General features: G+C 41.8%; 1 protein-coding gene across 5 annotated transcripts in view; it reads left to right on the top strand.

Annotated features, from left to right (window-relative positions):
• The window catches only part of TSC1 (TSC complex subunit 1), a 28,960-nt gene extending 17,623 nt beyond the window's left edge, over window positions 1-11,337 (top strand). For 4 of the 5 annotated variants that reach the window (XM_056351109.1, XM_056351107.1, XM_056351108.1 and 1 more), the window contains 11 exons: window positions 26-98; window positions 1,479-1,577; window positions 1,677-2,247; window positions 2,957-3,000; window positions 3,639-3,805; window positions 4,700-4,882; window positions 5,252-5,362; window positions 5,937-6,059; window positions 7,089-7,276; window positions 7,388-7,549; window positions 8,261-11,337. In XM_056351109.1, coding sequence (XP_056207084.1) covers window positions 26-98; window positions 1,479-1,577; window positions 1,677-2,247; window positions 2,957-3,000; window positions 3,639-3,805; window positions 4,700-4,882; window positions 5,252-5,362; window positions 5,937-6,059; window positions 7,089-7,276; window positions 7,388-7,549; window positions 8,261-8,747 — 2,208 coding nt within the window. In that variant the 3' untranslated portion in view covers window positions 8,748-11,337. The remainder of the gene's footprint in view (window positions 1-25; window positions 99-1,478; window positions 1,578-1,676; window positions 2,248-2,956; window positions 3,001-3,638; window positions 3,806-4,699; window positions 4,883-5,251; window positions 5,363-5,936; window positions 6,060-7,088; window positions 7,277-7,387; window positions 7,550-8,260) is intronic. The other variant, XM_056351110.1, reaches the window with a different exon arrangement.
• The last annotated feature ends 2,494 nt before the right edge of the window (window positions 11,338-13,831 follow it).

The raw sequence follows: 13,831 nt of genomic DNA, 5'->3' as shown, positions 1-13,831 counted from the left end.
TTTGGTTTTTGGCTTTTTTTTTCAGGAGGACAAACCAGATACTGGGAGGCCTTTACTGTACCGACAGCAAAATGTCATAAACAGTGATAAATCATTGGGTAAACTCAGTTTTCCTCTCCTCATTACAATAGCCTATTATAAATGAATCCTGTTTTTATTGACTTGTATTCCAGTTACCAAACACTTTCCCACAGGTTTTTCTCTCCCCATCCCACCCCCTGCGAGTTCTTTGTAGTTCCAGGATCCTGCCTTAACCTGTGATTGAACTTAAAACCTTCTTGTGATGCTTTTGATTTAATTTTAACTACTCATCTTCAGAAATAGCTTGCAGAATTTTTTTTAACTGGCCCTCATACATTCTTATGCATGTTTAAATATACAGATCTACGCTGAAGGCTGGAAAAGGACTTTTTTTTTAAAAGCTAATTCTTTGAGGATTTTTTTTTAAATTAGAAACAACAAGTTGTACATGAACTTATTTCAAGTTTTATGTCACATGTTTGGATCAAACTGTAAGGCTACACATAAGGATAGATAAGATACTCCCTTTTAAAGGCTCTTGGAACCACTTTTGTTTTCTATCTACAATTATATTGCTGTACTTGAACCTTTTTTTTTAAAGTCCTGTGGAATATTGAAATCAACAGTGGATGGTTGAGGAACTCAGCTTCTAATAGGTAAATCTAGATGCCATTTTCCGTTCTGTCATCCATACCTGTGACAGCTGTAGAAAGGGATTTTGGCACTATATTTGAGACTTCTGTACTGTGAATCTTTACCATCCTCAAAGTGGAGATGATAGTGAAATTTAAAGCTGGTTTTCCTTTGTGAAGTTGTATAGCAACAACAGAATCTGAACTTTCTGAATTCCCAGTTAAGAGCAGGCTAGGTTTTTTCACTAGATTCTTTATCTGTGACTAAGCTATGAGTATGAAGTTTCTATCCTGCATGCTTTAGTGTGTATTTCCCTGGCAGCTGTCTCAGAGTTTTGATCGGTAGCCACATATTGTCAAATTTGTATTACATCGGTTTGCTGAACTTCCTTTTTTCAGGTTAAGTGCTGTGTCCTTGTGTAGGCAGATCAGAAGCTAAAGGGGAGTTTAATGATAATATGGAAGAATAATAGTCACATTACACTTAAGCCACTTTATTTAGTGTGTTAAATTGCAAACAGCCCATTCTTATTCCATTCTTACTCATACAGGCAGTTGCCTAGGCTTGTTGTGCAACAGCAAATGTTAAGTTTACAAAATTGCATTTCAGCATCAGGGCCGACCAGTGACTGATCTCTGAACTGGTTTCCACATGGAATGGAACAGGAGTCAGATAGCTTCCTCCTTTGAGGAAGCATCTGAAGGAGGGGCAAGCTTATTCTAAGGAACTTACAGTAGTAAAAGACTTTGGGTTTGTGCTCTGATAAGGCTGGAGAGAATGGCATTTGTACAACTAACTTTTCTTTTTTCTTTTCTTTTCTTCAGACACACCCAGTAGTAAAAGTTCAGTAACCTTAAGTGATCTTCCAGAGTTTTTGGGTGGTTTGTCTTTTGAAGATAGTGCTGAAAAGGACAGAGAGGAAGGTAATTTCTGTCATCCTTACGTACATCTTAGGTAAGGCATTGTTTGTAATGTCAAAATACAACATCCATAACTGTGCTCCCCCCTGCCATCCTTCTCAGATGCAATATCTAAAGAGATCTCCGAGATCACAACCGATGCTGAACACATGGTGCCTAGAGGAGGATTTGACTCTCCATTTTACCGCACAAATGAAAGTCTGTCAGGCTCTCAGAAGAAGACCCATTCAGTAGCCTCTAGTGTTCAGGGACACAGTCAGACCTCTGAGCCTCTAACATCTTCCCTGGACAAGCCTGGGCCTGAGAGTGCACGGGAAACACCCAAACAAACGTTTACTCCCATAGACAAGCCCTGTGGAGGCTCTGGTGAAAGCCCTGCTGGTAACAGGGAAGGAACCTCTGGGGAGACAAGTATCCGCACTCCCAGCCCTTACAAAGTACCAGCACAAAGAGGAGTGGTGTCTGGGAGTGGGCAGCCTCCCCTCTATGAGCACCTTTTTGAGGTTGCATTACCAAAGACTGCCTACCTCTTCGTTGGCAAGAAGACTGAGGAGCTGCTAAAGAAAGCCAAGGGAACCCAGGATGATGAGTGCATGTCCTCAACTTCTCCCGTGGAAGTACTGGACAGACTGATACAGCAAGGAGCGGATGCACACACTAAGGAGCTGAACAAGTAGGTGACTGAAAATCTTACTTCGCAAATGTTCTTGTTACTCCTTTCTGTGCTGGCTTTATTTTAATAGCTGTGCCTGAAAAGCAGCCAGTTCTGGAAATCTACAATGAAACCATGTTCTGTGAAACATGACTCTTATCTGAGTTAGGGGTTCTGGGTGGAGGGTTTTTATATTTGCAACGCTGATGTGTTTGTTTTGATATAAAAAAAGGGGGCCTGTGACCATTGTACTCTTACTGCCTTCACTGACAGCTTGGGATGAAGAAGTAGGGCTGTTGGCTGTGCTACAAGTATGGGTTTGGTACCACTGTTAGTGAGATTTGTTTATCAGGTTTAAGTCTCACACTAGATACTCAAAAGCAAATGTAGAGGCCATGGGGAGATTGACACTTTCTTCTTTCTAATACACGTGAAGCTAAGAACTGGAGAACCAGATCTAAGGTGTAGGTGTATCTGCTGTATTCCTTTGTCCTTATGCTGTTCTCTATGCCTGAGAGAATTTTTCTCCAGCTTCTAAGAAATTATGCCCTCCATCCTCTGCCCTTGCAACCTCGCCACGGATCCTCCATACTCTTTTCATGCAGACTAACCATAATTGTACTTTTCTTAGGCTGTAAGCTCTTTTGAGGTGGGCATTCCATTTTGCAGTGACTTGCAGAGTGGTTTTGTGTTTAAACTTACTGTTTAATGGTGCATTTTCATTTTTCAGATTGTCTCTGCCAAGCAAATCTGCTGACTGGACTCACTTTGGAGGTGAGGAAGTTTCTCATGTGTTTTGGCAATCTGTTCCTCTATTATTAGACTTGCTTAAACAATGACCTGCATACTTTTTTCTTTTTTTTTTTTCTTTTTTTTTGTAACACTGCAGAAAGATGGTGCCCTCCATTAAGTCATGGTTTATCTGTTTAGCAGATAGACATCTTTTTTCTAGTGAGATGAGCTGCTTTTTTTCATGTTTAAAAAGTTAAAACTGCCTTCCCCACAATTCTAGATGTTTCTGCTTTTGGCCATTTAACATCTGCTAGCCTTCAGTGTGGTGCAGATCATCGAGCAGATCTTTCCAGCTTTTCAGTACTATTTGAATCTAAACCTGATGATTGGTTTTTCTTGCTGCTTCACATGTGTCGTAGTTTTGTGCTCTTAGGCTTCCGTGGTGATAGTGAGCTTGGCCTTTTTTCCTAATAGAAGGAGCAATCCATCTGAAACATACGCATGTTGCCCTGGGAGAAATGTTTAAAATTTTAAGTTTGTGTTGATGATCAAATGGAGCAGGCAGATTTTTAACTTGTAATTTCAAAGAAGTCTAGTTTGCTTATTTTAGAAAATTTCCCCTGTGTGGAACAGGGACATTACAGCTGAGTAACCTCTTCTGTCTTCTAACTCTCATCCAGGTTCTCCCCCTTCAGATGAGATTCACACCCTGCGTAACCAATTGCTTTTGCTGCACAACCAGTTATTATATGAACGCTTCAAAAGACAGCAGCATGCCCTTCGGAATCGTCGACTCTTGCGAAAAGTGATTAAAGCAACAGCTCTGGAGGAACATAATGCTGCCATGGTGAGCAGGGCTACAACTCTAGCAGTGATTTTAAACACACTAGTGCTAAAATGAGTATTAATTGGTTTGGCCAGTATCTTTCAGTACCACTAATTAAAAAAGAAGCCTCATTTCTCTACCTTATTAAAGTCAGTGTTTGTGGAGTGACTTGGGGACAAGTTACATGCTCTGTGATTATTCAGACCAGTAGTTTCTGTTTGACTGTAGGCAGCTGAATCAGTGGATGCCTGCATGCTTGACCCCTGCCAGCACTTACCTTTGCATAATGTTAAAGGCTTCACAATTAGTGGAGCGGTTACTTAATGCCTAGCTAAACCTCACTGCATTATTTGAAGAAGTATTGTCCTTTCAATCCTCATTTGAGGAGTAATAGCAAAAACTTGGAAAACTTGAATGTTTTTCTGGGATAAAATTTGAAGTTATAAGTGCATTGAAGGATGTCTCATTACGGATTTAGCCATGTTTCCTTCTCTATCTCCGTATTATAGCGAATTCCATCAACAGTTTCACCTTTTGATAATTCAGTTCAAGAGCCAAAAATAGACTTCCAGATAGGTTTTGGAAGATGGACTGTTGCTTGAGCTGTGAAACCCAAATCCCTGTGGAAAGTGTGAGGTGCAGTGGAAGAATCTGCTATTGCTCATTGTGCCTCTGGACGTGACTGAGTTTTCAGCCTGTCCACTCTACTGCCATTAAATCTCTTTTTCAGCCAAGAAACAAATCAAACCCCAAAAGCCTTAAGAACATGCTCTATCTATGAACGTTATATCTGTGGAAAAGTGTTACATCTTCATGCTATTAATTCATAGCTTTACTTAGCTAGCAAGTTAGGACAGATGTTCTAACTGATAAGGCAGGTGTCTTGTCTGATGCTTTGTATGGGGTTCTTAACAGAAGGATCAGCTGAAACTACAGGAAAAAGAAATCCAGGCCTTGAAACTGAGTCTGCAGAAAGAGCAAGCAAGGTACCACCAGTTTCAGGAGGAACATGAAAATATAGTGGCTCAGCTTCACAGCCAGATCAGACAGCTGCAACATGACCGGGAGGAATTCTACAACCAGAGCCAGGAATTGCAGGTATGAAGCACAACACTGAACAAAATTGTTATCTACTTACTGGTTTTAAAAATAACCTTCCTAATAACAGGGCATGAAATATCTGAGAGAAAGTTACGTATCTCTATTAGAGATACTGCTCTGATTCAGAATAAGACGGTGCATAATTGGAAATGCCTAACTTAGTCGTCATCCTTTTATAGTTCTGTTTTGTCCTGTCTTCAGTTTGGCAATAGGGAAATGCAGTTTCTGAAATGGTTTCGGGGCTTTCACAAGTGCTCAGTGTAACTTGTTTTACAGCGCTGGGGGTTATGGCCCTCCAGCCATGTGCCGCTGCTAGTCCTTATTAAATTTTCAGAACCCTGAGTGAGGTCGTTTTCATTTGAACAGACCAAGCTGGAAGACTGCCGGAATATGATTGCAGATCTGAGGTTAGAACTGAAGAAGGCTAACAACAAGGTGTGTCACACTGAATTGCTGCTTAGCCAAGTTTCTCAAAAGGTAAGAAAAGTTGCTGCTTCCAGGGTCCCCTTGTGTCTATCTGGGTTTTTTTTCAGATTATTTTTATCAGGTGCTTTTTCTTTATTCTTCTGAAAGAAGCTAGTGCTTACGTCCATAGAATCTGATATTAATTGCACAAAAACAACACAGAGAAATGTGTTTTGATGAAGAAACCTCAAACTCTGTTCAAAGGCTTCTGAAACTTCTCATTTTGGCTCTTTTTTTTCTACAGTAGGAATTTGCAGATTGAGCAATGTGAACTTGTATCCAAGCCCTGCTATATCTTGATGTCTTAGAGATCTTGCTAATATCAGAAGTTGAATGGACTTCTTGTGTTAAGTGGAAACATGATTATCTTAGGGGAAGCAGTACCTAGATGGTGAAGTTCTGTATGGATTGCCACCAGCTTTATGAAAACTACTTTATTTAACACTTATTACCTATGATGCATTATGTTCTTGTCTTTGTCTCCCTCCCTTATAAAAATATCCTGTGAACACAGTGGCGATCAGCTGTGACTCTCCTGCTGAACTATTCGTTCCAATGTTTGATTCTGTTCAATTTCTTTTCAAAGCTTTCCAACAGTGAATCAGTGCAACAGCAGATGGAGTTCTTGAACAGGCAGCTTCTGGTTCTTGGGGAGGTCAATGAGTTGTACCTGGAGCAGCTGCAGCACAAGCACACAGACACTACAAAGGTACACTTGCAGAGTTGCAGAGGGTGCCTTTTAGGGAAGACTTCACTTGAGGTCATCATCAAGCGGTTCTCAGCCTTGTGTTCATTATGAAGGAGGTGCCTCGTAAATTAACAGTTTGTTTTGAAATTGATTTTCAGGGATTGGATTCCATATTTGAAAATATTCAGATATTTTTGTGTGCTATAGGTTTGTGGAATATCTCCAATGTCCAGTGCCTGAAAGCTAAGAAGGGAGGATATTGGGGTACACCTGAAGTCACTTTTAGTCACTTGATGTAAATTCTTAATAATTTTTTCTTGCCAGAGGCCAAGACTTTACTGTGCTCTTAATGTAACTGGCAGCAGGCTATTACTAGTAAAGTAACTGTGGGCTTTTCTGCTTGCGAAGGTGTATAACGTAGAGTAGTAGTGCTAGAATTTGTAGAAAGATCTTAACCAGGATTTTACAGGTTTTTGTGAGGTGCTGTTTTAAAACAACCAGTCTTATTCTTCTCACTCAGTTGTTTTCCTATTAAGAGTTAGTATTAACTTTACTAAAACTTCTGTGGTTCATATGGTTTTACTTCCTGACTTCAAAGAAACCTTTTTTTAATTAGAAGCAAGTAAATTACACAACAATATAACTGTTCCTGCGTGAGAGCAAGTAATTAAAGAAGGTGAATAATAAGCTTTAAAAGAAAAAGAAAAGTCTTTGACTGGTATTTAATGAAGGTCATGTTGCAAAAATGGCTTTAAAACAGCGTTTGTCTATTCTAATCTGGTGCAGAAGTGGCAAGTTTGCTTTGCTTAAAAGACACTTCATAAGGAACAATAAAGTGCTAATAAATTCCAGTGATGTATGGTTATTTTCACAGTAACTTAATAGTGTACATCTTCAGAGTATACAGTTTTCTATATCTCTTTTTAGAAACGCTTCTTTTATTCCATCTTGTTTAAAAATGTGCCTATGTATAGCATTAGAAACATGTCTAAATATTAATAAAAATAACACACAATCATTATACTTTAACATTGTGTTCTTTCCTTTGAGGAGGTTGAAATGTTGCACGCTGCTTTTCGGAAAGAACTGGAGAAAGCAAAATTGTGTGTTCAACAGCAAAGCCAGAGGCTTGATGCTTCCCAGAAACGGATAGCTGAACTGGAATGTCAGCTTGCTAAAAAGGACCACCTCTTCCTGGAGCAAAAGAAATACCTGGAAGATGTCAAAATCCAAGCAAGGTAGGGGTTTCATCTAAAATTTTAGCTATGCATTGACAGATGCATTGTCATAGTTGAGGCAGAATCTGGAGACACTGGACCTGATGGATTTTGGTTTCTTTTTCTGCTCAGAGGTCAGCTGCAAGCAGTAGAAAGTAGGTACAAGGCCCAGAAAAGAATCACACAGGCATTTGAACTGGAGATCTTGGATCTGTTTGGCCGGCTGGAAAAGAGCAGCTTACTGAAAAAACTTGAAGACGATAAAACCGAAGCAGCTGAAGCAGCAGAAGAAAGGTAAGGGTGAGATGTAAAATGTGCTGGACTGATGACCAGCTCCTTGGAATTTGATACCCTTGTGGAATTCCTAGCACTTGGATGCATCATCTCAAAACATTTCTGTTACTCCCCCTTTTATAGGCTGAATCTATTTCAGGACTCTGCCCAGGTAACTGACAGTCATTGAAAAAACTGGAAGTGCTCATGAAGTACTTTTCAGACCAGTCTCTTTAATCTAAAAATTGTTACACTGTTAAGTAGTTGTTTTACATAAAGCATCTAGGTGTTTCTTTGCTTTCCCTGAGATCATACCTTTATTTTTTTTCCTGCACCACATTCTGCTACAGCATCAGGGTAATTTCTTGCACACCGGATTTGTGACAATCGCCTATGCTTGGGCTAGGTTAAAGAAAGATCTGCAATCCAAGGAACGATGTACAGATCTCGTCCTTTACCTTAACAGATCAGGATAGAGTTCCATTCTGCTTTGTGATTATTGTTCGCTTTGGGCTTGCAAACACTGGGTGTTGCAAAGCTGAGCATGTGACACTTACTTTGCAGTTACCCTCTGTCACTTCTGCTTTGCTGCAAAACTGTGACAAGAAAACTGTTGGAAGTACTTACACAGAAGCAGAAATGGAAAGCCAATCAGGGTCACCTGCCTTCCCTTTTCCATTGCGAAGTTGCTACCATTTCCTTGACACTGTATCCTCTCTCTTTCCAAAACAGGCTGGATTGTGGTAATGAAGATACTGTGGCAGGATACAGTGAAGAAATAAATGGTAGAAACGGAGAGACCAAACCTCCCAGCACTCGAGGCAGTAGTAGCAGTAAGGGTGGCAGCAGCAGTGAGCTCTCCACCCCAGAAAAACCCCAGAACCAGAGATTCAGCAGTCGCTGGGAGGCATCCGTGTTGCTGGAGCCCTCAACTGCTGTCCCACTGACTGTAGGTTCGCTCCCCAGCTCCAAGAGCTTCCTTGGAATGAAGGCACGAGAATTATTTCGCAACAAGAGTGAGAGCCAGTGTGATGAGGAGGGTGTAACCATCAACAGGCTTTCTGATGCTCTAAAGACTGAACTATATAAAGATCCAAGCATGGAGACAAAGGCCCCTCCAAGCCCCGATAACCTTAGCCTCTCGCCTAAGATCCAGGAATGCAGTGTTGGACAGCTTCATATCATGGACTACAATGAAACTCATCATGACCACAGTTAAAAAGGAAGATAGTCAGTCAGTGTTATTTTCATATTCTTGGCATAGAACAGGAGGCGTGAATGCAAGTTTAACTAAAAGCTTTTATGTTTTTTTGGTCTGAGCAGCTAGCTCATGCAGCGGAATAGGATTGATGTCCAGAAACGGAAGAAGGCTGCTGAATGAATGCAAAGTGGATTTTTGGGTCTGGAATTGAAATGCCCAGCCTAACTCTTTCTTCTTTCTCAAATTCAGTCCTTAGCAGCGTGTACTAATTTGAAGGGACAACTGTTAGCATTTGCAAGTATTTTTTCCCTTTCTCCCTGTCCCCAGTTGAGTGGCTGCGTTTATGAACTTGAGTGCAATATGAGGCCAAATTTACATTTGTGAGTCTATTATGAATGCTTTGTATTTCCTTGCAAGCTTCCCAATTTAGAGCAGTTATCTGTGCTGCCTGTCCGGGTGACTTCGGTTGCTTTCATCCTGGAACGAAGCAGCGCTACAATTTCTAGTGCATTCATCTAAAGGTCTCTTATTTTGCCTGTCCCTCATCCTCAGAGCCCAGTCTTCATTAAGTTGGACTCTGATCAAATACCTAAATGTTTAAAGAACAGTGTACCTCTGCAAAACGATTCATTCGCCCTGATTAATGATCATTGTTTATATTGTCCTTAACATTTCCTGGCAAGTTACATTTGAACAGACACTTAATAAGGAACTGGAGCTTGTCATGCGGAAGAGACCGTATTTGCTGAAGACTTGTTAAAACACTAGCTTCTGATCTTTCTGGTATTTGTTTGCCTGACAGACCGGTACTGACCTCAGACTGGTTCGTATGGGAAAGCAGTTGGGGTGGGAGAAGAGGGAAAGGGAAACTTTACTGAATGAAGTAAGGGAGAGCGTGCAGAACATGTGTGTAGCATTGCAAGCTTATGAAGATTTGCAGAGGAGCGTTTGTTTCTCTAATCGGGGAAATACTTGTGCTGCCTGGCCCTGTTTCATAGCTCTGGTCTTCGTTCCAGATCTGAGCAAGGCCACTGTGTTTTGAGTGCAAGAAATTGGCTTCATTCTTCCTGGGAATGCGTTTTCAGGCTTGCCTTACAGAACATGGTTTCCTTTGAGTGCTGTTCTGCTCAGGCTGCAGCACATTTTTCAGCTCAGTGATGTCAGTTTGGCTCCAGGTATCTCCCCTTCGCCCTCATCCCGTTTCCTTGGAAGACAAGGCCAGGGATAAAGCCTGCTCAAACTGAGAATCGGAATTCTGTCACGAAGCCTTTCTGCATTGGTCGTGTTTTAAGTCAGCGATGAGCCTTCTGTGAAGGAGGACTGTGGGATCAGGGCTTCTCAGTGGTCAGACTGTGTCCTTTGTGACAGAAGAAAGAGAGCCTGCTGTTAGGAAAGCAGTGTGCTTGTTTTAAGTGTTAGATATGTCTGGGTCTGTGTGAACTTAGACATGTCGGGCTTCACGGTTACCCTGCATCACACGTGGCCTCTTTTCTTAAATGTTTTGTGGGTGGCAGCTGCTGTTTAAGAATAGTCTCACATATACACTTGCACTTGTAGATCAAATCCCTTCTTAACCTGGTTAGGAACAGGACTCTGTCAAAGCAGCTGGCAATAATGCCAGCGGGCGCCTGACAGTGTTTTTCGTCCCGTTTCCACTTCTTCCGTAACACCTAGGGTCTAAATACATTTCTGCCTGTCTCAATGACTCTGTGTCCTTTCGGTTGGTCAGTCCTAACTCTGAAAGTAAAGGTGAACTTCAGTGGTTTTGTCCAAGCTTGAATCTGCATGGAATAGAAAATAGAGAGTTGGTTGTAAGTGACAGACTGGTTTTGTCGACATGTCCATAGGTTTTTCTAAGACTTAGTGGTAGCAAACGTGGTAGCGTATGTTTCGGTAAGATTTGGAGGTTTCCTGCCCTCTTGCCCCAGCGGGTCCCAGCCCCAGGAGTTGAATGGTTTGCACCTTGCCCTTGGAGGGCTGGCTCAGCTGTTGGGTGCCGTTGTGCTGGAGGAGTGTGTTCGCCCATCCTTCTGCTCTGCCGAGCCCAGAAGTTTCTTGCTTTATACGACGACTTCACTTGTTCTGAGGAGAGGTGGTTTTTGTTGTCAGTTACAAAAATGCCCTGGCAGTAACGCAAGCTCATTGATAAGGTGGCTTTTTTCTTCTTTTAAAAAGGATTTTTAGCAACGGGATAGTAATGGAAACCACTTTAGGTTTGTTTATGGACCACAAAGATTATGGAGGAACAAATTTTGCAATTTTTTTTTTTTTGGTAAGTCTGCTGTATGTAGTTAACTTGCAGTTTGTTTGAAGGGGTCCCATCAGTGAAGTGGAAACAGATTTTTTTTTTTTTAACTGACTGCTTTTAGTTAAATCTAAAATTGCTGTCTTTGTCAAGTTAATCTGTTCCCTGCCTCGCTCTTTGTAAGCATGTTAAACAATCCACATTAAATGCCATAAATATGAAATACGAGGAAATGGTACAATCGTAAGCTAAAGAGAACTTAAACCAAAAGGAGGTTTTGCTGTCCTTATTAGAATGTTCTAAAATGTTAAGGCAGTTGCTTGTGTTTAACTGTGAACAAATAAAATGTATTGTTTTGCACTACTTTGTGTTAAATTCCCTGCAAGCTGACCTCTTTGGGCCCAAGCTGTGCTGAGAGGAAACATGCAGAAACAAGGTCATTATCGAAACATCTTCCAAGATCTGCGTGGTACAGAGCAGATAAGTGGTTCTGCCCCTTTTTGCATGGGGTTCGTTGTTAGAAGCTTATTTTTCTGCATGGAGCCAAAGGCTTTTTTCTTCTGTGAAAACCAAACTTGACAACATGCCGGTATAATCCATAAATTAACTGCGAACAATTCAGTACTGCAAATCTGCGTATGAGCTTTCTGTATGGCATTGTTCACGCAGTCTAGAGATTACACAGCAATTAGACAAATTAATAGCTGAAAATGTCAAAGACTGTTGTTTGCAAAGCTGGGGACACTGTCAGAAGCTGGCTGACTCGCTCTGTCCTTGTCTACGTGCTTTTCTGGTCCGTGCCCTGCTCGAGAGTCACTGTATGTGCAGGACAACAGTTTCTCAAACTAAGGGCAACTTTGGGGCCATTTTACTGTAAGCGTAAACTAGCAGGTTAAGGTTGTTCTCATGGGGGTTTTTTTTGGGTTTTTTTTCCCAGCTGGCATTTTTGTTGGGTTTTTTTTTTCTTGAAATAAATAAATATTTGAAAGGTTACTCAAAGAAATTTAGAAATTCATACATGCACCTCAGCATTCCAGTTAACGACTGAGTATAATTCTTAAATTTGAACAACATGTGCAAGGGGATGGTGCAAGTTACATACAGTCTGTCTGTGAACATGCTTTGTCTGAGTAACGGTGTTTATGGAGAATTTTATTATATAAAAGTTACCATAAACATTAGCTTAAAGTTAAGTGCTATAGAAAGTTGTTTGGGGGCCTTTTGCACTGGGACAAGTTCTACAGCAGTGTAAGTGAACTGAAAACAAAGCACAAAGTGAATTTGACTTGCTCTTACCTTACCTTAAATCCATTTTGCATGTCCCTTAACAAGCTTAGCATTGAAAAGCTGCACTTGCCGGTGTAAAAAATAATTAGGTATATATTACAGACAGAAGTACATTCACTAGGGTACAACGAGAAAAATAAAGTACCTTCCCTACTTGCTAATGCTCAACAGTATGTTTGGTGGTTTATAACCCAGCTGATAAACATGCAGTGGACATTAGGGAAGAAATCATTTCATTTCCTGAATGTAAAGTATGTTTGCTGATCGATCCTGATTTATTGGAACTACTGAGCTGCTGGTGCAGTGGTGGATTCTAAAAGTAATTGGTTACAAAAAACTTCTACTGATTTTCTGAACTAGAGTTATTTTTTCATATGTTCGTACGCACAGGAGCTTTGCAAATAAAGCTTAGTTAGCATTCACATAGGCTTTACTTTTCGCACAAAACTTTATCCAAGTAATTCTGACTGATGGTCTTGATGATTTTGGTGTTTGTGAGCTTTACATGGTGAAATCTTTTTTCTTTTTTTCTGGAAGTCCTTGTCAATCCAAGAGCACTGTCTGGTTTTGGACTGACTTGGTGATCTTTAATGTGTGCCAAACGCTATTTATGGTTTCTTCGAAGTGGTCTGTGCTCTGTCTCAGCACTGCCATGCTCACTTTGCAGTTGAGCTTTTAGTAAAGCTCAGTTTGCAGTGGTGCTACACGCCCTCCACATGCATTCAGAACTCCCGAAAACAAAGCTGTCCTGTCAGGGGGTGAGCGGCCTGCCTGAGCAGGGTGGTGGTGACAGGGAGCAGCCGATGGCTCCTTTGAAATGAAAGGGAAGAAAAATTGACGTGCCAGCAGCAGGAGCTGGGGAAGGAGTGGGACCTGGCGTGCTGCAGCCCCGCGGCTTACGTGTAACCAGTGTTACGAAGCCCTTTTGGGTGGGGGCTGGGGGCACAGTGGGATTGTCAGAGCTTTTCAAAAACCACTTTTAAGAGCCTTTGCCCAGTGGACACTAATATGAGAGTGTGAGGGGGGCAGCGCAGGGGCCCACAGCTGGTGGGCAGGACCCAGCCCTTGCTCCGCTGCCTCCCAGCTACAGCCACCGGGCAAAGCTCACCACCTCACCCCTCATCCTTTAACAACATTTTGGGGATGCCAAGTGTCCCTGCTGCCGTGGCTCCCCCCTCTCGTTCCCTTGAGAGCCCACCGCCAGCCCTGGTGCACGAGCTTGGCTGGGGATCCGAGCTGTGCCCCTTCCTCTCGGCGGGTGGGCCGCTGGCGCAGGTGCTTGACATCCCAACTATTTCAACCCGATCACAGGTTGGCTACAGCCTGGACTGACCCTTGGGTGCTTCAGGGGGAGCCTGCAGCTGCCAGGGTTCTGTGGAGATCATCCGCTACCGCCCACATCTCTTCAGTCTTTGAACAAAAAAGACGCATTTATTTTCTGGACTAAGTGACAGATCTCTCAGTAAGCCAGTCGGTGCCCTGCCTGGTTTCTCAGTGTGTATCTTGCAATTTATGCTCACAGAGGCTAAAGTAAAACTTTATTGCACTTCTGTGTTTGGCATTTACATCC

Source organism: Falco biarmicus, chromosome 9 (genome assembly GCF_023638135.1).
Source record: "Falco biarmicus isolate bFalBia1 chromosome 9, bFalBia1.pri, whole genome shotgun sequence".
NCBI lineage: Eukaryota > Metazoa > Chordata > Aves > Falconiformes > Falconidae > Falco > Falco biarmicus.
The sequence above is the reverse complement of the archived record's forward strand: the minus strand, read 5'-3'. Positions and strand labels throughout refer to the sequence as shown.